This window comes from Puma concolor, chromosome B4 (assembly GCF_028749965.1).
Source record: "Puma concolor isolate L17-30 chromosome B4, mPumCon1.1.hap2, whole genome shotgun sequence".
Classification (NCBI taxonomy): Eukaryota; Metazoa; Chordata; class Mammalia; order Carnivora; family Felidae; genus Puma; species Puma concolor.
The window spans coordinates 63,610,965-63,633,316 of record NC_141673.1 but is presented as its reverse complement, the minus strand read 5'-3'; the positions used below and the strand labels follow the sequence as shown (position 1 = coordinate 63,633,316).

Sequence of the window (22,352 nt, the reverse complement as noted above, 5' to 3'; positions counted from 1 at the left end):
TGTGTGCGTCGGCTGCCTGGGGCTTTCCCTCAAGCCAGTGGGATGTGGGGCTGGAAGGGGGGCACCTGAGAGGCAGAGATGATGAAAAACCCGGCTCCTGGGCCATGCCCCTCAGCCTGGCTTTGGGTCAATAGATGGTTTTTCAACCCAATCATCCTTGGCAGCAAATTTTGGGCTAAGATGCCAGTCGTCTGGGAAGGTGGGACTCCAGGTCGCAGGTCAGAGATGCAGTGGTAAAGGGTCCCACGGGGTTGTGGAACAGCACGCAGAACTGGGGTGTGTGGGCAGACGAAGGGGGCTGGGGTCTTGAGACACCTGGGGCCCCCCCTTCAGAATTTGTGGTGGGACCGCCAGCTCTGGGAGGAACTTTGTGAGACCTGGCAGGAGCTGTTGCTGCCACCCCCACTGATGGCACATGAGCCCCCCGAACTAGAGAAGCCCCCGCGTACCACCGAGCCCCCTCCGGAGCCCAGGCCCCTGTGGGCCCCAGCTCTGCCTTCCAGGGTGGCCCCTCCCTGGGCACAGCCGCTGTCGCCTCCGCTGCTGGTGTTGTGTACCATCTCTGCAAAGAGCATTTGAGGTCAGGGAGCCTATGGGGCATCCTACAGCCCCGGGGCCACCCCCTCTGCCCTCCAGCCTTCCCCGGTGTCCCACCCACTGAAACTCCACACAGGGTGGTGAGGGCAGGTGGCTGGCAGGGGAAGGAGGGACTCAGAGCCCCTGGGTTACCCTGGCCACCACCCAAGAGCTCTTCCCAGCCTGCAGGTGAGATGATCTCACACCAATGCTGGCCCACGATTTGAGAAACCTTAATCTCAGCCGTCCAGCCCCTTCCCAGAGAAAGCACTGGGTAACTCACCAATGCTAACAGAACTCTGGCAGTCACCAGACATCCTGTGGGAAGAGCAGAGGTCAGTGTTAGCGACCTGTGTGGCAACTCCCTCTGCTAGATGCACCTGCTTAGGTCCACAGCAATTGACATTGGCAATAAGAAATAGGATGGACTCTGGATGGGTAAGGTTGGACTTTAATTATTGCCCTTCCTACTAACATCCCAGAGTAACAGTAGAGGAACATCCCCTGGCCTACCCATCCTCTCTTTATTCAGTAAATATTATTTGAATCCATATGGGCCAAGGTCCTGTACCCAAGGGTCAGGCTACAGGAACTGACTCTTCAGACCTACAATTAAGCCAATGATAAAGAAATGGCCTAGAAATAATATTTATGCCTATGACTCCTCTTTGCAGACATGTGTTTTACAGCTAAGACATGAGACAAGAAGGGTGGGAAGTCTACCCAAGGTAAGGTTCAGGTGGTGTCACTATTGTACAGAAAACACAGCTCTCTGGAGGTCTGGCATCATCTTGCAGCCCTGAAGAGGAGCAGGCTGGGCCCACCAAGGGCGCATCACCACCTCCAGCAGTGCGCACATGCACACACTGATGGTACCCGAGACCTGGCAGCTGGCTCAGGCAGGAAAGCCACCGGGCATCACTACCTCTTTGGGAACCAGAGGGATTCCCACTAACCTGCATTCCTCGCCTTCCAGGAGGGTCCGGTAGATGGCAATCTCAATGTCCAGGGCCAGCTTGACATTCATCAGCTCCTGGTACTCCCAGGGCAGCCTGGCCAGGTCCTCCTTGGCCTGCAGCAGGGAAGCCTTGAGGTCTTGGAGCTTGGCATTGGCGTCCCTGAGGGCCAGCTCCCCGCCCTGCTCTGCATCAGCGATGGCCGTCTGCAGGTTGGCATTCTCGGGGGATGGGGGCAGGAGTTCGATTTAGATTCAAGTGACATACACTGAGAGCCTGCACTGTATGCTTGGTGTCTGCATGTGGGTCACCTCACACTGGGCAAATGAGGAAACTACCACCCACAGAGGTTAAAACCTGGGCCTTCGTCTAGGTCCTAGCACATCAAGGAGTGGAGTTAGTGACACCTGGCTTCAAGGACCTAGCCCAGCTCACAAGGAGTCAGACTCTGCATTTCTCGCCTTTCATGGTAAGAGACTGAGCATCTTCCAAAGACCTCCCACCTCCAAGAAGTCTTCCTGGATTATCAGAGAAACTTTCCTGAGCTACTCTCCCAATTCATTCTTCACCCAGTCAGCTTCTTTCCCCGACCTCCCTAACCTTGCCTGTATTCAGTATTTCTGACCCACATCAGCAACCAGACTCCAGGGACAGGACCTGGATCCACATGACAAGCTTTGCTCAGCACCCAGCCCAGAACTGCACCTGGTCAATCTTGGCATGCATGAGTCCAGGACATGGTTTCACTGTGGTAAGTGCTGAGCCCTGGGATTTATGGGGCAAGCGTAAGCCCATAGTCTCAGACACATGCTCTTCCTCCTCTTCCCACCTGCTTCTTGGTGCTCTTGATCTCAGCCCGCAGCTTCTGGATCATTCTGTTGAGCTCAGAGATCTCGCTCTTGGTGTTCTTCAGGTCATCTCCATGCCTGCCGGTCATGGTCTGCAGCTCCCCCAACTGTGTCCAGGAAAGAGTTACCCTTTCAGAAAGCCAGCAGGTGCCTTACAGATCCCCTAACCCAACCCTTCACATCACACACAAGAAAACCAAAACACAGACATGTGACTACCGCAGAGCCACCCAGTTGGCGGAACTGAGTGCTCTCGCCCCTGCATCAAGGGACCTGTCTTCTAGCACAACGGCTGCTGTTTGTGGAGCAGACAGTTTGCACCAGGCCCTGTGCTTGATGTCATACTTCACAACAACCAGATGAGAAAGGCAAGGTTACCTCCATGTTATGAATGGGAAAACTGAGCACAGACTGCTTAAGTCCCATGACTAAACTCATCCAGCTATCAAGTGACAGTGCCGGAATTTGAATGCCAACATTGCAGATGCTAGAACCATCTTCTTAACCAGCAGACTGTCCCTCTTTGGGCAGAAAAGACAGAAGAGTCAGCCGTACATGGGCCAGCTGATGCCCCATTCAGATTTGGGAACAGAAGGAGGGGGATAGAACTCCTTGTGCCTGTAGCCCCTTTGCTCCACCCCCCTCTGTGTCTCCCCACTTCTTTCCAGATGTTGACAACCCCTCAGTGTGATTGAATCAGAGCACACAACGACAAGGTCCTGATTGGTGGAGGAGTGATGGAAATGTCTCCAGCAATAAAGGGAATGCAGCCAGAGGGATTAAGGATTTTCTGACCTGGGCATACTGACATTTTGGGCAGCATAATTTCTTGTTGGGAGGCAGGGTCATGCATTATAAGATGTGTAGCAGGATCCCTGACCTCTACCCACTATACTCCAGTAGCACCCCCACCGCCACCCCAGGTGTGACAACCAAAAGTCTCTACAGACACTGTCAAACATCTCCTGGGAGAAAATCATGCCTTCCCCTCCTGTTGAGAAGCACCAAGTTAGAGCAAAGTCAGAGCTTTCCGGTTAGGAAGGGAGATGTATGTGGGTGAGATCAGACCAGTGAGGCAGTGAGGGGACTGCTATGCTGGCGATAGAGAAAAGAATGACTCAGAGGCAAGGTCTGCCCTCCTGGATGGCCTGCTCATGTAGCTTGATGGGAGAGCAAGATCCTCCAGAGTTACATGTTGGTGTCACCCACCTTGGTCTGGTAGAGCACCTCGGCCTCTGCCTTACTCCTCTGGGCAATAGCCTCATACTGTGCACGGACCTCAGCAATGATGCTATCCAGGTCCAGGCAGCAGTTGTTGTCCATGGACAGGACCACAGACGTGTCGCTGGTGTCTGCGGAGCTCCTGCGGAGCCAGGCAGACATGCCCATTCCTGAGCAGATCCACACCAGGGCCCCGCAGAAGATGGGGAGCCACCAGCTCTGGAAGGGTCGGGACTGACTGAGGGCCAGGTGGGAAGGTATCACTTTTGTCAGAATCACAGACAGGACTCAAGCGCCTAATGGTGAGCTCTGAGTGCCTTCCTCTCCAGGAGGGGTCAGGCAGGTGGCGCAGAGGCTTGCACGTGAAAAGCACACTCACGGCATCATAGAAGGTCTTCAGGAAGTTGATCTCATCTGTCACAGTCTCCACCTTGGCCTCCAGTTCCACTTTGGTCATGTAGGTAACATCGACATCCTGGGGGACAGTTCAAACACTGTTCCCTCCAGCCTGTGGGCTGGCCCAGTCCTGGGCCATGAGGAAGGGGCCACAGGAGCCTCTCCCCTCCCCCCCCCCAGGAGCTCCCTCTCAGGGGAAATGAGGCAGGCGTGTCCTCACAGGACTAAACCACTGTCTGACAGGCTGGGCTGGTGCATACCCAACAGAGAGGAGCAAAGGAGCTAAGGGGCTGGGGAGGGGGGCGGGGAGGGAGGAGAGCAAGGCTGGGGCCACCACAATGGGCCCAGGGCAGAGGAGGGTTTGTGACTGTGCAGCCCTCAAAGTTTCTCTTTAGATGGATTATGGGGATGTACTCCTGAAAACACAAAACCCTGTTGCCTCCCTTTGTCCATTTTCTCATCAAAACTCAAGACCTAATGAGATTCATAAGCCCCACATGCCCATCAGGGAGAGGTATCGCCAAAGTCTGGCAGGCCCTTTATAACCTGCCCCTGCCTGCCCACCCTGCTCAGCAGGCTCCCTCCCTGGCCCCGGCCCTCACCCACATAGCCTAAAGGAGACCCTCAGCTTAGCAGGACTAAACTCATGCTTCCCCTCAATCTTCCAGCCACTCTGCTTAGTGGGAGGTGGGGGTAGGGAGGGACCCTTCACCTTCTTCAAGACCACGAAGTCATTCTCTGCAGCCGTGCGTTTGTTGATCTCTTCTTCATACCTGTGAGAAAAGAGCCCCTGTCTGATCTGCCTTCTCTGGGATGTCCCCATGGCCCCAGAGCCCTTCTCATAAGTAACATGGACTCAGGACTTCTGCCAGTTTCACTCAAGACAGGTGTCATTGCAATGCACAGCCCTTCCGAAGTCAAGGAAGAATTCGTTCAACAGACTCCCTGCTATGTGCCAGGTACCACTTAATAATAATGAATAACCACTTCATTACTGGACACTGGAGTAGAAGCCCGTTCCTATTTTGGGGTCCTATTTTGATTCATCTCCTAAGGCTTCCTGGAAATTTTTGGATTTTTGAAAACCATTTCTAAGACCAAAGGGAGATGGCTGAGCTGCCAGGTGCTTTTGGGAGGGAGGTGGGTGGTACCAACTAGCATATAATGAGTATAGTAGCCCCATGGGCTCCCAGTAGACACATAACAAATCAGTGAAACCCAAGAATGGGTCGCTAAGAATGTGCCAGTGAATTCTGCTTGTATTAACTCATTGAATCCTCGTTACAACCAATAGGGTAAATGCTCCCACTCTTTCCATTTTACGGTGAGGAGACTGATCACAGAGCTCCTAAGTGGCAGAATGAGGCTTGGCCAAGGCACAGCAAGTTGCTATTTGCTGAGAAGCTTATTGACAGGGGAAATAAAATTCCGATTCGGAGGAGAACCTGAAGACGGTCTAGCCCAGGGAGGACAGAGGACGTTAGCCGAGTCTGTTAGCTTCGGGGTGTCTTGGAACTCCCCAGAATTCTGTGTGTATACCCTTTCACTAAATTCTCAGAAGGACTTCTGCCTCAAGCAAGCCATAAGCCACTCCTTTAAAGACTGGGCTACTGAGAGTCAGAGAGGATGGGGTAAATTCTACAAGCTTACAGCTAGCTGGAACAGAGGGAAGCCAGAGCCCAGGCCTCCTGCCACCCACCCCTGCCACCTGCCAGCTCACCCGCCTCACCCAGGGACGGGGCAGTGCACACCTCTTCTTGAAGTCTTCCACCGTCTCCTCCCTGCTCCTCAGCTCACCCTCCAGCTTGTCCTTCTCTGTGTGCAGCCCATCCAGGAAGGCCTTGAGGCTACGGATGTAGTTCTCAAAAAAAGGCTCAAGGTTGTTGTCGTTGCTATTAGAACTGGAGCCCTGCTCCTGAAGGAGGGTCCACTTGGTCTCGAGGACCTTGTTCTGCTGCTCCAGGAACCACACCTGCAGCCCAATGGGAAGAGCCCCAGGGAGCTGTCTAGGGCCAGCTCCAATCATGGCGGTCCATGGCTTCCCCAAAGTCCCAGGGGTCTCCTCCTCTCTCCTGCAGGGCTGCATTCTGTAACTCTGCAACAGTTTAGTCCTTAACCCATGTGGACAGCAGCATTGGGGTAATGCAGGGGAGGCAGAGCCCTACTGCACAGGTAAGGAAGCCGAAGCCCAGAGATGACCAAGGACACACAGCAAGTCAGTAACAAAACACAAGTGACGTTTCCTGATACTTAGGCTTGATGATCTTCCCGCTATATCATTCATTCATTCCTCAGTCATTCGTTCCTCAGTCATTTAGTAGTCAACAAATAGCAGGAGATCCCAACATCCAAGAGTAGATAGAGTCCCCAGGAAGAGGTTTGCAGGACCGCCAGGTACACTGCACTAATGTGGGAAATGGCAAAAGCCACAAGGAACTGGCTTTCAGGCAGCCAGTGTCCCAGGAACAGGGTCCAGACACACCTGGAGTCAGTCTCGTCTGACAAACCTGGTTAAATGTACAGCTCAGCTGCATTTAAATTGAACCACTGGTTAAAAGTTCTAGGCCAACTGTACACACATGTAGAATAAATATTAATTGGCCATTCAACAAACATTTGCAGAGCACCAAGCTTGTTGCCAGGGCTTATGCTGGACAGTCAAGACCCTCAAGACCATGAGAGGCTCAAGACCCTCAAGGCTCATGAGAGGGAAGGGAGCAGGCACGGAGAGGGGCCCGTTGGGAAGGGAAAGCTGGAGGAGGGCCAATCCAGCCAGGAAACGGGTGTAGACCACCTCGTCCAGACCCAAGAGACCACCAGACTTTCCTCTTCCAGGCTCACATTAGGATTCCCAAGGCCTCCTCCCCCTGGCTCACGTGACAGACACCACCTTCCCCATCTGGGAAGGTTGGGTTTCCTCCCCAGGAAAATTTAAGAAGAATAAGAACTATAAAAATCACCACCGTTCTGCAGCTGGGCAGTGGCTACTTAACTTGAGCCAGATCATATGCCAGTGAAGGCTCTTTTCCACCATGAGTTTTCTGAAGTATCTTTTTAAAAAAAATTTTTAATGTTTATTTTTGAGAGAGAGAGAGAAAGAGAGAGAGAGCAGGGGAGGGGCAGAGAGAGAAGGAGACGCAGAATCCAAAGCAGGTTCCAGGCTCTGAGCTGTCAGCACAGAGCCCCACATGGGGCTTGACTCCCAGACCCACGAGATCATGACCTGAGCTGAAGTCGGACACCTAACGGACTGAGCCACCCAAGCGCCCCTGAAGTATCTTTTTATTTATCATCACGGTGTATATGCTACAGGGCTAGTTACATCCAACACATCATCCTGGAGGAGTAGATTTTTGTCCTCAAATTCTTTACATTGTTCTTGCTTCCATATTAGAAACAAAGTTTCAGATACCTTCAGACTCAGTGTTCCAAGTTGTTGGGACACTGTCATCTGTACTTCCCACCAGCCAGTGACATCCTTGTCTCTCATCTTGAATTCCTTTTCCAGGACGCACTGCCTAAAACCCATAAATTTTACAGAAGCCCCATTGAACCTACCAATTTCCCTTTTGTTATTTCCATTAAAGTTGAAAGAAAGAAAGAAAGAAAGAAAGAAAGAAAGAAAGAAAGAAAGAAAGAAAAAGAAAGAAAGAAAGACGAAGGATGCCTCTTCCTCAGGTTGTTGAGAGGATCATGTATGAGAAAAGTTCTCTGTCACTTGGGTGCGGTGTGAATGTAGGTTGTTTTTGTAACACTTGTCTCCTACTTCCCTTCAGCAGCAGAGACCAGTCTTGGTGCCTCTGCTGCTGGCAGTGAAACCGTAGCTCCTCTGGGGGGAAAGAGTCTGCATAGAGCGTGCATTCCCACTAACACATACATGCAGATAGACTCGCAAAACCACACACACGCACACACCTGCTCTCTGATCACAGTGCCCTGCCCCGGGCTCTCTTCCCCGTGAAGCCCTTTATGTCGCAGACGGGGACTGCCCTCCTTGCCCCCTCACCCCCTACGTACCTGCCCCATGCCCTCAAGGCCCTGATTCTTGCCCAAAGCTTCTCGCTAATCTGAAAAAGCAAGACACAGCAATTGAGTCTGAATCGGGGCACAGACTGAGAGTTCACAGCCCAGGTGCTGTCTGGACACAGCCACCTCCTGAGTCTCCTTGTACCCAGCTTCCTTTTCTGCACATACAGGGCTTCAGACTTGAGTGGGCGGGGGGAGGGGAGCGGGGCTCACATTGGACCTACTGAAGTCAGGGGTTCAAAGGAGGTATGGAAATGAGAGAAAGGGCTCCAGTGTCCTAGCCCCACATTCCATCCACCGCCTCTGCCTGCTGACGTCTGTGATGCTGAGGACAGAGTCAGCCTGGGGAAAGTGGAAGGAGGGTGGGTTTGCGGCTGGGAGTTGTGGGGAGGAGACATTATAACAATATTCATATAAAGTCACCCTGTTTGCGCAGACATGTGAGGCTGGTCCCGACTCCCAAATCCGAACGGTGCATTTCCAGCGTGGCCCCTGCCTTCCTCGAAAGAGACCTGGGAGCAAATGAGGAAATGTGCCACACTGTCTTCCCACCCCCTGCCTACCATTTTCTCCAGTCCTTGCTATCAAGGGAAACACTTTGGGACAATTCAGTGGCTTCCACCCCTTGATGGTTGCCAGCAACCTGGCCCGGTTTGAATATGCTGAGTATTCAGGTTGCATTTTAAATATAAAGAACAGGGGCGCCTGGGTGGCGCAGTCGGTTGAGCGTCCGACTTCGGCTCAGGTCACGATCTCGCGGTCCGGGAGTTCGAGCCCCGCGTCGGGCTCTGGGCTGATGGCTCGGAGCCTGGAGCCTGTTTCCGATTCTGTGTCTCCCTCTCTCTCTGCCCCTCCCCCGTTCATGCTCTGTCTCTCTCTGTCCCAAAAATAAAAAATAAACTTTGAAAAAATAAATAAATAAATAAAATAAATATAAAGAACAAATTCCAAAGAAATTGGGGTGGAAGTTTGAGGCTCTAATGAGGGCCCATCCCAAATCCCTTCTTCCTGACAAAGCCCACTGCTAATCCCCCACACCTGCAGACTATAAACCCAGCTGGTCTCCTCGGCTGCCTCTTAGAAAGGGGAGCAGAGCGTGTTATTACCAGCGCAGCTGGGCCTTCCCAGAGGGGAGGGCATAGGGGCTCCTCGAGAGGCTCGGGGCCCTGTAGCCCCTCCTCTCCATGGCCATGGCTAGGCCTCTCATGAGGGTACCATGACCAAGGCCCCCTCTGCTCTGAGGAAGCCGGGCTGTCACTGGGGGGAGTTAGGAAGGCAGAGGAGAAATCGCTCCTGGCTGCAGGGAGCCCTGGCTTCTCTGGGAAACAGGGCGCTCAGAGTCAGGCGCTCGGGGTTAAGGACCAGCTTGGCAACACATAGCACAGCAGACGGCAGATAATGTGGGTTGGGGACAGCGGTGGTTGGGTGGAGCTAGGAAGGAGTTGAGGAGAAAGAAGCGTGTGGGGCTGCGTCAGGATGGGGGCACTGAGTCAGGAGGCCTTGGATCGGGTGTGGGGGAGGTGAGGGACTGTGTTTTGGTGTCCAGGACAAACTGTCATCCTGTTGTCAGCAACTGGAGAGAACCCTGCTCTATAGGGAACTGTTCAACACCAGGTGAGCTCTGAGCCAAGTCATACTGGGGAGGGACCAGCCTCGCTGCATCTAGAACCCAGGAAAGGTCTTAGGCCAGCAGCTGCTGTCCTAAAGGACAGGGTCCTTGACAGATGGGTGGCCTCCTCAAAGTGCCCAGACGCTGCCACCCCAGGAGGCCATCAGAGCAGTGCCATGGAAAGCACCCTGGACAGAAACAGGAAGCCCTGCTTCCAGGCTCCGGATCCCTCTGGGCTACCATTTAGCCAATCAGAATAGAGCTGATGAACTCCTGCTCCGCCTATGAAGCGGCTGGGAGTTGGGACGTGAGGTAAGTGCTATACAGTGTTGTATAAACCAAAGAGCAGACACGCTGTGTCTGTTTCTGTGTCTGTGTCTGTGTCTGTGTCTGTGAGGGACTATAATAGCGGCACGTAGGCAAGCCGTGGCGTGCTGGCCAGGGGGCGGGCTCAGTGATTGACATTCACAGACCTCTTCCCTTCTACCCTCCCTCCCAGCAACCCTGTAGGGAAGGGCACGTAGTAGTTCCATTTCACAGATGAGGAAAACTGGGGCTCAGAAGTTAAATTGCCTGTCTGAGGGCCCACAGACAGTAAGTGCCAATAGCCTCCGATCCCGTTCTGTCCCAATCTGGAGCCCGTGTTTGTGGAGCAGCCAGGCAAGACTTGGGCTTCCGGCACAGGCCTCCTGTGGGGACCCCACACAGTGCTCTGTGTCTGTTCCTACCCAGAGCTCAGCTCATGGAACAGGCCCTGACTCTGAGCAACTGACTCGGATTTGATCAAGTTTGGGAAATGGCAGATGAAAACAGAGTGCAGAACCAGGAGCCAAGGTACAAGCAGGACCCTACTCTTGTCTAAGCCCCCAGCAAGGGCACTTGGCAGTAGTTCCCCAGCAGTGGGGGTAGTTGATGGGTGCTATATCATCTTACCTTTTTCCAGTGAGTATCAGAGTCCCAGTTTTGCAAGCCAATGGGCCGCAGGCCAGGGCCATGAACCACCCTGACACTAAGCGGTTCACAGTTAGTAGCCCCGCCTCTAAATGAGACCCTAGTGTGAGGCTCCTCTGCCCTCCCCCTCATCTGCTCCCCAGCCACCCTTTCCTGAACACCTTTCCGTGCTGGGTACTACCTTGACCTCTTCTGACTGGCTCCTCCTCTGTACCAGGGATCATGAAAAATCCTCTGGCTTCAAGCCCCCCTCCCCTTTTCTTTACACCCAAACTGACCCATAATTTAGAAACCAGCAAGCACCCCAGCCCCAATGGTGTCCTGTCTTACAGCTCCTGGGACACCATTGCCCCTAAGGAAGTCAGACGAGAATGTCTTTCCTCCCCTCAACCAGCGGGAAAGCCCGTGGAGGGCAGGACCATACTTGGGGCGGTCTCTATACCCTCAGCACCCAGCCAGCCAGCCTTGTACAACTTGAGCCATTCTTGTTTCCAAAAAGTGCCAAGCCACAGCCTCGTAAGCGTACGTGCCAACACTTAATAGCATCTGACATTTGTGGAGTGTCTTCAACTTTTTAAAATCCTTTCACTTATCAGGACTGACAGACAAATGGGCAAGCATGCCACACAGAGACACACACCCTCCCGTGACTCACAGACAAAATGCTCTCACACGACCTGCAACCCCAAATGAAAACGACCAAAGCATTAAGCACGAACGAGGTTTGAAGACTGATAACAGTCAGAAGGTAAATGCTGTCCCAACCTACCCTCTGACTCTGCTTTCTCCCAAGAGGCATGGCAACCAGAGCTGGGAATGAGGGTCAGGCACAATGCTCAGAGAGCCCAGGCAGGGGTAGCCAACCCTTGTTTTCCCCAGGACTCCATTCCCAGCAAGGGGTACAAGGACCACCATCCATACCATTATCTTTCCAAACGTCCATTCATTCTCTCCGCGGTCGTTCGTCAAGCACCTACTTACACCAGGCACCAGGCTACCCAATAGGAACACGATTCTGCACAAGACAAGGTCCAAGGTCTGGAGAAACTCACAGTTGTATTGAAGGAGGAGCCAGTCATGTAAACAACTCCTTATATCACATCGGGATCAGTGCTTTGGACAGTGGTACTATAGGCATAAGAGGAAGAAAGGCTATGGAAGGCATCATAGAGGAGGCAATTTTGAGTGGGGTATTGAGGGATGAGTAGGAATGGGCCCGGTGGATGGACAAAAAGAGAAAAGCATCCCCAATAGAGAGGAAAACGTTTCAGATACAGGTGAGTGGGGAGGGTTAGTGAGAGACCCCACATTCTTGCAGAATAGAGGACATGGAAGGGGGGGACAGGTGATATGGAAGGTTGAAACTGATTATGATGGTGTCTTTGTGCTATGCTCCAGAATCAAGGCTTCACTCTGTGGGAAGTGGCCTTGGGGCTGACTGCACATCAGGACCACTGGGCAGCTTTTAAGAATCCAGATCCTCAGGCCTCACTCTTGATCTCCTGAATCAGAATCTTAGGTAATGTGGCCCAGGCACCTGTATTTTTTTTAAGTTCCAGTTTGCTTTAACTCTGATGTACTAATCCCTAAAACATAAGCAACCTTATTATAGGAGGAAAACTTCCACATCATTGTGAAGGGCTGGGGGAGCCATAAGAGAGAGTCACCCGTCCTGTCTTCAGACCAGGTATAGACTTTTATCTAGACCAAGAGGCTGGGCCAAGCCGCCAGTCTTTAGAGGCAGGTGCAAATGCTGATGACTGAGAAGCATCACCAGAGCGCTGGAGAGCCAGCAGGGAGCTTCGAAACACATCACTGAGAAAGGGCAAGAAAAGGTGAACCACAGCCTAGGGCAAACATGTATCTGATGGGTCTCCAAAACATCATGATGAGGGAAAGAAGCTAGACACAGAAAGAATATATTCTGTATGATTTCATTTACATGAAATTCTAGAAAAGGCAAAGTAACCTGTAGTGACAGAGAGCAAGCCCCAGCCTGGGCCTGAGGGCTGGAGGATGATTGACAGCAAAGTGGCATGGGAGAAAATTTTGGAAGATGTCCTATATTTTTTTTTTAATTTTTTTTCCCACGTTTTTATTTATTTTTGGGACAGAGAGAGACAGAGCATGAATGGGGGAGGGGCAGAGAGAGAGGGAGACACAGAATCGGAAACAGGCTCCAGGCTCTGAGCCATCAGCCCAGAGCCCGACGCGGGGCTCGAACTCCCGGACCGCGAGATCGTGACCTGGCTGAAGTCGGACGCTTAACCGACTGCGCCACCCAGGCGCCCCAAGATGTCCTATATTTTGATTGTGGTTGTATTTACACGGGGATACACCTCTCTGTGAGTCAAAACTCACTGAAATGTACTCTGAAAATGACTGCATTGTTATTGTATGCAAATAATACTTCAGTGAAATTGATTTTAAAAAGGGGACAAGAAGGGCGCCTTGGGTGGCTCAGTCAGTTGAGCATCTGACTCTTGATTTCAGCCCTGGTCATGATCCCAGGGTCTTGAGATCAAGCCCAGTGTTGGGTTCTGTGCTGAGCATGGAGGCTGCTTAAGATTCTCTCTCTCTCTCTCTCTCTCTCTCTCTCTCTCTCTTTCTCTCGGCATCTGGGTGGCTCAGTCAATTGAGCGTCTGACTTCAGCTCAGGTCATGATCTCGCAGTTTGTGAGTTCAAGCCCCACATCAAACACTCTGCTCTCAGCACAGAGCCCATTCTGGATCCTCTGTCCCTTTCCCCCTGTCCCTCCCCTGCTTGGGTGCTCCCTCAAAAATAAAACCATTTTAAAAAATTTTTTTAAAGAGCCAAATTATGGAAAGAGCCTAGATGTCCATCAACTGATGAATAGATAAAGAAATTGTGGTTTATATACACAATGGAATATTATGCGGCAATGAGAATGAAACATGGCCTTTTGTAGCAACGTGGATGGAACTGGAGAGTGTTATGCTAAGTGAAAGAAGTCATACAGAGAAAGACAGATACCATATGTCTTCACTCTTACGTGGATCCTGAGAAACTTAACAGAAGACCATGGGGGAGGGGAAGGGGAAAAAAAAGTTAGAGAGGGAGGGAGCCAAACCATAAGAGACTCTTAAAAACTGAGAATAAACTGAGGGTTGATGGGGAGTGGGAGGGAGGGGAAAGTGGGGGATGGGCACTAAGGAAGGCACCTGTTGGGATGAGCACTGGGTGTGGTATGGAAACAAATTTGACAATACATTTCATAATAAAAATAAATAAATAAATAAACCATATTCAAATTGTAAAAAAATAAACAAAACAAAATACACACTTGTCAATAATTACAGTTTTTTTTTTTAAACGTTTATTTATTTTTGGGACAGAGAGAGACAGAGCATGAACGGGGGAGGGACAGAGAGAGAGGGAGACACAGAATCGGAAACAGGCTCCAGGCTCTGAGCCATCAGCCCAGAGCCTGACGCGGGGCTCGAACTCACGGACCGCGAGATCGTGACCTGGCTGAAGTCGGACGCTTAACCGACTGCGCCACCCAGGCGCCCCATTATAATTACAGTTTTTATGAAGGGAAATAGAAACCACGTCTACTCTGGTCACTAAACCACTTAGGATAAGAGTGACTTGAAAATGGGACCCAGAATTAAAGACGGTTCTTGTGCGTGATGCCAATCCCTCACTGTACCGAAAAGGTGGCATTATGCTCCAAAGGGCTGATGTGGTTTGTCTACCGTCAGGTCCTTATAATCTGGGAATAGCTCAATCTCCGGGGGGGGGGGGGGGGCGGGGGGGGGATACAAAAGAAGGCAGGATTTATGCCTTTCAAAGAGTTCAGGTAGTAGTGATGGTGGACGCAAAGTGTTCATGCATGGCCCTTTCCACGGCGGAGCAGGGTCGCTCTCTCCCATCGCCCTCACCCCCTCACCTCGACTCTCTGACACAGATCGAATGACAAGGGAAGTAGAGTGTGTCATTCCAGCTCCAAGAAAGTCCTGGGAGGTCCAACGGGCACAACGGGAACTGGGCTTGCCCCCTGAGGAGCGCCATCCCACCTGGCTTCGGCCCCAGCTCCCTGCTTTCCTCTTCCTTGCCCAGCCCCACCTTCATGTGCCTTCCTGAGAAGCACAAAGCCACTCTGCTGCTGTGCACTTGTCCATCTGGCCACCATGCCTGCAAGAGGAGAGAAGCCTGGGCTGGGCACAGCTGTGTCAGAGGCATGCTAGGAAGGTTCCCCTGCTGGCCCAGCTCACCCCATGTTCCAGCTTCCAGGTTCCAGCCCTGCGATCCCATGGGTGAGCCAAACAGAAAGCCAGCCTGGTCATAGGGACCCACTGAGTCCTGTGTCCTCCCAGCTCATCCGGCTCTGGCATAAATGTTCAGGATGTTGGTAATGGACCATAGAATGGGGTAAGGGCAGTACTTCTCCAAGCCCAAACAGACCTAGATCGCACACGGCCTCCTTTCCCATTCTGCAGCCCTGCTACGCAGGTCCAATCCTCTTTTCTCCCATATTCCTCTGCTCCCCCACCCTGAGGCTTGGGGACCCCCCATGGCTCGGGAGTATCTCTCTCTTCCTAAGTCAGCACTGCAGTTAATATCCCTGCAGTCTACCACGGGGCTAGGAACTCACAGAGAGCGACCCCAGGCTTCTGTCTCTGCAGCCCCTCTCTGAATCTAATCCTTGTGCCCAGTCATGCTGAGGCCCAGCTCTGCTGCTCTGGTCCCCAGACAGAGGGCTCTGGGAATAAGGACCATGAATCAACTCCTTGGTCACAGGAGCCCCAATGCCTAGCACAGGGCCAGGCACAGATTAGGCACTCTATTTGCTTTATTATTTACATTTTAGTTACTATAATTGTAATAATAATAAAATAATAATTATTAATAATCTGGTTTCTAGACCCTTAATTAATATGAATTAATAATAACAATGTGGGGCACCTGGCTCAGTCGTTTTAAATGTCAGACTCTTGATTTCGGCTTAGGTTGTCATCTCACGGTTTCATGAATTCCATCCCCGCATCGGGCTCTGCGCTGACTTCGTGGAGCCAGCTTGGGATTCTCTCTCTCTCTCTCTCTCTCTCTCCCTCTCTCTATCTGCCCCTCCCCCACTCCCGCTCTCTCTCTCAAAATAAATAAACGTTAAAAAGATAATAATAACATTGCATCACTATTTGCCAGACACTTTTGAAATGTTCAGTATATGTTCAATGAATTCACTCTCAGGACAAACCTCTGAGTAGATACAATTATCATCCCTATTTTACAAATTAGGAAACTGAGGCACAGAATAGTTAGGTAAATGACCTATGACTGAGCAGCTAGAAAGCCACATAGTCAAGGTTAAACCCAGGCAGTGTGGATCTAGAGTCTGTGCTCATAAACACAGTCTACACTGCAGGTCTACCAGTGAGACGCATTAAGCTTCTTCCCTATTCCTCACTTTGAAACCTGTCCAGGTGGGTCTGCAGGCAGCTGGTGTAGGACTCAAAGAAGGGCTGCAGGTCATGGGCACTGGCCCTGGAGGTGGCCAGCTGCTCCTGCAGGAGGCACCACTTGGTCTCCAGGAGCCATACCTGTGGTCAACCAGGGAGGAGAGGTCATGGCCTGCCTGGCCTCCAGCTCACGAGCAGACCCACTGCCCCAACCCAGGCTTTATGTTCCCAGGCCCCCTCCCCACCACAGGCCCTCACCTTGTCGATGAAGGAAACAACCTTGTCATTGAACATCTTGATTTGCTGCTTCTCTTGGCCTTCACCCTCCTGATCTAGAGGGTCGATTCCCATGTTCAGGGACTGAAGGAGGCTCTGGTTGATGGTCACCTCCTGGATGCTGAGGGGAAAGCCCCCTGAACCCTCATGGCCCCCAGATCCACCAGGAATGCCTCCAAAACCACCATATCTCCATTGCCCCTTCCTCCAGCCTCACACAGGCTCCCTCCAAAGGCACCCAAACATCCCCAGCATCCCCACACTGAGCCCCCAGCCTGGGTGGCACACTAAGCAAGATTTTCTTGCTTCCCCCAAGGCTGTATAGGCTCTGGCTGCCAAAGGCACCCTGTATCATGACACAGGCTATGAAAGCAGGTTAGATAAAGGTGTCCCCTCCAAAAATGATGTAGTCCTAGGAGTGCAGAATTTCGTCATAGACAGTGGGCTGAATCTCTGTCCCCCACTCCACTCCGCTGCTTGGGCCTCAGCTAGAAGTCCTTTGTGGTAAAGCCTCATAAAGATCTGCTACAGCTCTGGTGGAAATGCAGTAAGAATGCTTGAGAAGTGGCACAATTTGTTTGTTGTAGGGGATTTAGCGTAACCAATTATCTGCTGCCTTCTAAGTCTGCACCAGCCACCAGGATTTGGCATTGACTTTGCAGTGCAGACTACTACTCAGTAATGGCATTGCGTTTCCTAAGGACAAGGTTATGTTGTATCGTGATCCAATAAGGGAGTCCGTCTCAGATCCTCTCCAATCACCAGGATTGGACAGCAGGGGGTGGTGGGGGAAGAAGACACAGAAGGCTCCTCCACTGAGAACTCCCCGGCTGACAAAGGGAATGGAGGTGCACGCAGCACATGGAGAGACACAGAGACCCTAAAGCCACAGCAGGGCCATGAGCCTCAGGACCTGATCTCAGGATAAATTTGGAGCAATTCACACACACACACACACACACACACACACACACACCCCACACACACACACACACACGCACACGCACACACACACACATGCCCTCCATGAGACCTGAAGGGCCAACAGGGCTTTACTAAAGACACATTATGACAGACTAGCTTTATCTCATTTTCAACAGGGGCCACTTGCCCAGTAAGCCAGAGGATACTACAGGTGTAGGGAAACAGGGTCCCAGAAAGATGCCAACTGGGTTGCTCATGAGGCAGATGGAGAAAGACCTGGAGGAAGTATAGCACCGGTAACACATCCATGGCCAGCTGACTCCCATTCCCTGACCTGGACAGTGCTCCTTGACAGGGTGCTCGATCCTCCGCCCTCATTCACTATGCACTCATCCAGTATCTGCTCTGGGCCCGGAACTGCCAGGTGCCGCAAACAATGGCTGTTGCCTGCTCTGCCTGCTCAGTCTGCCAGTTCACGGGCCAGCAAGGAAGGCAGACACGTCAATACAAAGGTACTGAGAAAGACAGGTGTGTTCAGGGCCTGCTGGTGACACGATGAGGGGGTGAGTAACTCTGCTGGTAGCTGAGGGGCAGACATGGAAATCTCTCCTCAAGAGCAGATGTCAGAGCTGAAGGAAGATGGGGTCTCAGAGAGTATGCCCACCAAAAGGGAAGCATTTGCAAAGGACCCAAGACTTGGAATAGTTCAGAGTGTTTAAGAAAATGGGAGCATTTTTGCTCACTGGTAAAGGTAATACAGAAAAAGGTGTGGTGTTCTGGGACTGCGTTGGAGAAACAGGCTGAGCCCCTTCAAGAAGGCCTGATAGGTCATATGAAGATGTCAGATTGCATCCTCAGGCAATAGGGAGCACTATAGGACTTAATGGGGGAATAACATGGTAAGATTTGTGCTTCAAATGCAATGCAGACACCCTCAAAGTCCTCCAACCTCCCAGATCTTGCTTCCCTTTAATAACCAACCAAATGTCCAACCCCCATTTCAATTCTGCAGGGAGTTCAGTACCTCCCTCTCCCCCACACTCCTGTGGAGCCCTGAGCCAGACCTTCCCTGGTCAGTCTACAATACATCTTCCTACCTGTTGCTCCCAGTCACCAAGACCACCGTCTGCCCCTAGCCCACCCTGGCCAATAGCTGACCCCAACCCTCTTCCTTTGCCAATGATGTACTGTAATGAGAGTACAGTACGATCCAGGAATGACCCCAGTTCCTTATCTGACATCCCTGTGATAGAAATGTCACGGGCATCCCCTGGGAAATGCTTCCTTGACCATGGCCTCCATGTGTGATCTCCTGACATGTTGTAGGAGCCACTCTTCCTCCCTCTCTCTCTGCCCCTCCCCAACTCACATGCTCTCTCTTTTGCTCTCAAAAATAATTTAAAAAAAAAACTTAAAAGAAAAAAGAAGTAAGGATATAAACAACCCATAGTACTTCAATTCTATGGAATACTCTTGGCAATAAAAAGAAGCAAACTATTGATACACACAACAAATTGGAGGCATCTCAAAGGCATTATGCTGAGGGAAATAAGTCAGTCTCAAAAGGTTACCTACTGTGTGACTTGTTTATATGAGATTCTCTGAGAGACTAAACTATAGTGACAGAACAAGTCAGTGGTTGCCCATGGTTAAAGGTGGAGGGAGTGTGTCACTATAAAAAATAACATTCAGGAGGGGCGCCTGGGTGGCGCAGTCGGTTAGGCGTCCGACTTCAGCCAGGTCACGATCTCGCGGTCCGTGAGTTCGAGCCCCGCGTCAGGCTCTGGGCTGATGGCTCAGAGCCTGGAGCCTGTTTCCGATTCTGTGTCTCCCTCTCTCTCTGCCCCTCCCCCGTTCATCCTCTGTCTCTCTCTGTCCCAAAAATAAATAAACGTTGAAAAAAAAAATTTTTTTTTAAAAATAACATTCAGGAGTTTTGGGGGGTGACGAAACCTTTCTGGACCCTAACTGTGGCGGTGGCTTCACGAATCTATACTGCATAACTGTTAAAATTTATAGAATAGTTCACCCCCAAAAAGTCCATTTTAACATATGATAATTAAAAATACAGACAAAGGAAAAAGGAACATGTTGAACAATATCACGGCAGAGGGGTAGAGGTGGGGGAACACTAAATTAGCAGGACACTAAATCTACAAGACAAATGACCAGGTTTCTTCAAGAAATAAATTACAAGGAATAAAAAAGAGGGATATGACCCAATTGCAATGCATGAACATTTTTTAGATCCTGATTAAACAAGTGCTTTTAATGCAAACATTCACAAGACATTATAGGAAATGTGAACTCAGACTGGATTTTTTTTATTTGAATATAGTTGATAAACTGGACTGAATTTTTTTTTATCAAAGAATTAATGTTTATCCTGTTAAGAGTGATAATTTTAATATGGTTATATTATTTTAAAAGTCCTTATCTTTTAGAGAAACTTAAGGACTATGCATGAATAAAATAGTGTGACGTCTGGGATTTGTTTCAACATAATCTGGAGGGGTAAAAGGAGTGGGGAGAATAGAAATGAAACAGAATAATGAGTTGATTGTTGAGTTGATCGTTGATGGGTACAGAAAGAAGCATTCATTTACTCTTCTGTCTATTTTTATATTTATTTGAAATTTTCTATAATAAAAAAGTTTTTTTGTGTTTTTTTTTTTAATTTTTTTTCAACGTTTTTATTTATTTTTGGGACAGAGAGAGACAGAGCATGAACGGGGGAGGGGCAGAGAGAGAGGGAGACACAGAATCGGAAACAGGCTCCAGGCTCTGAGCCGTCAGCCCAGAGCCCGACGCGGGGCTCGAACTCACGGACCGCGAGATCGTGACCTGGCTGAAGCCGGACGCTTAACCGACTGCGCCACCCAGGCGCCCCATAAAAAAGTTTTTAAAAAGCTACTTCCCTTAAGATTAAATATAACACCTTTCTCTTCTATTCCAGCTCAGGATGAGTCAGTGGCAGGAGCTGCCAAACTGCCAACTGCAAAGTTGGAGGATACATAGTGAGAAGCTCCATGCCCACTCTTTTCCTTGGGCTAGTCAGGCCACTCTTGGGAGTTTGGGTTGGGTTCCAGACATCCAGAGGATGTGATGTCTATGACAGAGCACCCAGAATGGTAAGGGCACCCAAAGCAGAGTTGGAAATGGAATGATTCCACAAGGAGAAGGAATCCGATAAAGGGGAAAAACATCCTCGAACATTTGTAGACTGTTGTGCACAAGAGGACTTAGGATTTTCCCTATAGCCACAGAGGGGAAAAAACTTGGACCAATGAGTAGAATTTACAAGGTAAAACTCAGTTTAGTGTCCTTTATGAAAGAGAGGAGTTACTTTCCACAGGAAGCTGCTGACTATAGAATGGTGTTTTAGAGAAGACTTCAGTATCCAAATGGGGATTCCTTTTCAGGGCCTCTGAAGTCATTTCTAGCCTTGAAAGTCTGACTCCTCAGAAATTAATTAACAGTGGTAACCCTCAAAATAATAGTGGTAATATCTCCCATATATTGAGTACCTATCTTGTTCTAGGAGCTGACCTCTGTCATGCATTGTACAATTTAATCAATACATCAGTCAACAAGTACAAATTTTCTGTCTGATATCACATAAGATACAAACAATATACGGCATAGTCCCTCTCTTTAAAGAGCTTATAATCTAGGGGTGCCTGGGTGGCTCAGGTGGTTAAGCGTCCAACTTCGGCTCAGGTCATGATCTCACAGTTTGTGGGTTCAAGCCCCACGTTGGGCTCTGTGCTGACAGCTCAGAGCCTGAAGCCTGCTTCAGAATCTATGTCTCCCTCTCTCTCTGCCCCTCCCCTGCTCATGCTCTGTCTCTCTCTGTCTCAAAAATAAATAAAACATTTTTTAAAACTTTAAAAAAGTAAAGAGCTTATAATCTAGTTGCTAATCAAAATTTGTATACAAGTAGTATAATATCTGTATGAATATTTTCACTTTATAAAATACTTTCATGTATATTATTTCATGTATTTTTTGAAACATCCCTGAGAGGTAGATATTGTTTTTATTATCACATTAGCGAATACTAACAGCTAATATTTTAAATTACTCTCTTCCTCTGTGAGTGTCCAGTTTCCAATTTGCTCATCATGAGCCTAGCTCTGATCAAGAGAAGAAGACTATCCTCTCAATTTTCTTTATTTTCATTTCCCTCTCATCCCAATAAGGGAGTTAAATTAAACATAATAATCCAAAAAATAATAACAGTAATAATAGTAATAATCCATGTTTTTAAAAAGGAAGCAAGTATGCTAATCATCCAATGACAAATACTGCCCAGCAGCTGAGACAAAAAGCAAACATGCTAAATTAGGTAAGTTTTATTATATATAAGGACTCTGACACTTGTTTGTTGTTCCTGGTTTTAAAAGAAACAAAACAAAACAGACAAAGCCTGGGTCTATTTTAAAGTTGAACTTTGAAACAAATATTAATATTAACATTACTTGATCTTAAGTGGAAAATCTGTGAGCACATGTAAATAGTCAGAACTAAAGGAGGGACTGAGAAGTCAGGTTTGGAGGGATTGAATCCCCCAGGTATCTGGACCAGATCTCAGAACCAAGGACAGAGCCGGGCTGTGACTAGTCAGCTTCTGCCTTCAAAGACCAAAGACATTCCACCCCACAAATCTATCATGAAACAAACAAAACCACACATGTGACATTGGTACACCATGCAAGTTACAAGCATGGACTCTAGGGTCCAAGTACTCATGTTCAAACCCTGGCTGTACCACCTGCTAACTGCATCCTTTGGCATAGTGTGATCTTTATGTCTCTGTGCTCCTTTTTCTCATCTATAAAGTGAGGATAATCATACTTACCTCATAAGATCATTGTGAAGATTAAATTATTTATGTGTGAAATTCCCCGAACAATGTCTGAGGAGGTGAAAATTACTTAATAAAACCTTTTTTCATTTATTGATTTTCCAGAGCCTTGAGATCTCAAGATGTGGGAGGAAAAGGGAGACAGAGAGCTACAGAGTCTTACTGGGAAGAGGGGCAACTGTCATTGAATCATAAGGAATGAGGACACAAGGGCAAGGTTTGACCACATTCTCCTACCACTGTAGCCTAAAGCCCCCAAGGGAGGAGATAAATAAAGG

General features: G+C 49.7%; 1 protein-coding gene across 1 annotated transcript; it reads right to left on the bottom strand.

Annotated features, from left to right (window-relative positions):
* Window positions 1-175: 175 nt before the first annotated feature.
* On the bottom strand, window positions 176-16,638 carry LOC147579151 (keratin, type II cytoskeletal 3-like). The gene is made up of 11 exons (XM_086715117.1): window positions 16,528-16,638; window positions 16,266-16,484; window positions 5,749-5,969; window positions 4,710-4,770; window positions 3,962-4,076; window positions 3,590-3,732; window positions 2,362-2,487; window positions 1,533-1,753; window positions 860-894; window positions 450-562; window positions 176-271 (listed from the first exon to the last, which is right to left on the bottom strand). The coding sequence occupies exons 1-11, from the start codon at window positions 16,636-16,638 to the stop codon at window positions 176-178; spliced, it is 1,461 nt and encodes a 486-aa protein (XP_086571243.1).
* Between the last annotated feature and the right edge of the window lie 5,714 nt (window positions 16,639-22,352).

Excerpts from the sequence above, each read along its gene's own strand:
- LOC147579151 (XM_086715117.1), bottom strand. The coding sequence starts at position 16,638 with ATGATACAGGGTGCCTTTGGCAGCCAGAGCCTATACAGCCTTGGGGGA. Across the intron at positions 4,771-5,748 it reads GTGGAAGACTTCAAGAAGAG|GTATGAAGAAGAGATCAACA; the intron begins GTGTGCACTGCC and ends CTTTTCTCACAG. Across the intron at positions 895-1,532 it reads CTGGAAGGCGAGGAATGCAG|GATGTCTGGTGACTGCCAGA; the intron begins GTTAGTGGGAAT and ends CTCTTCCCACAG.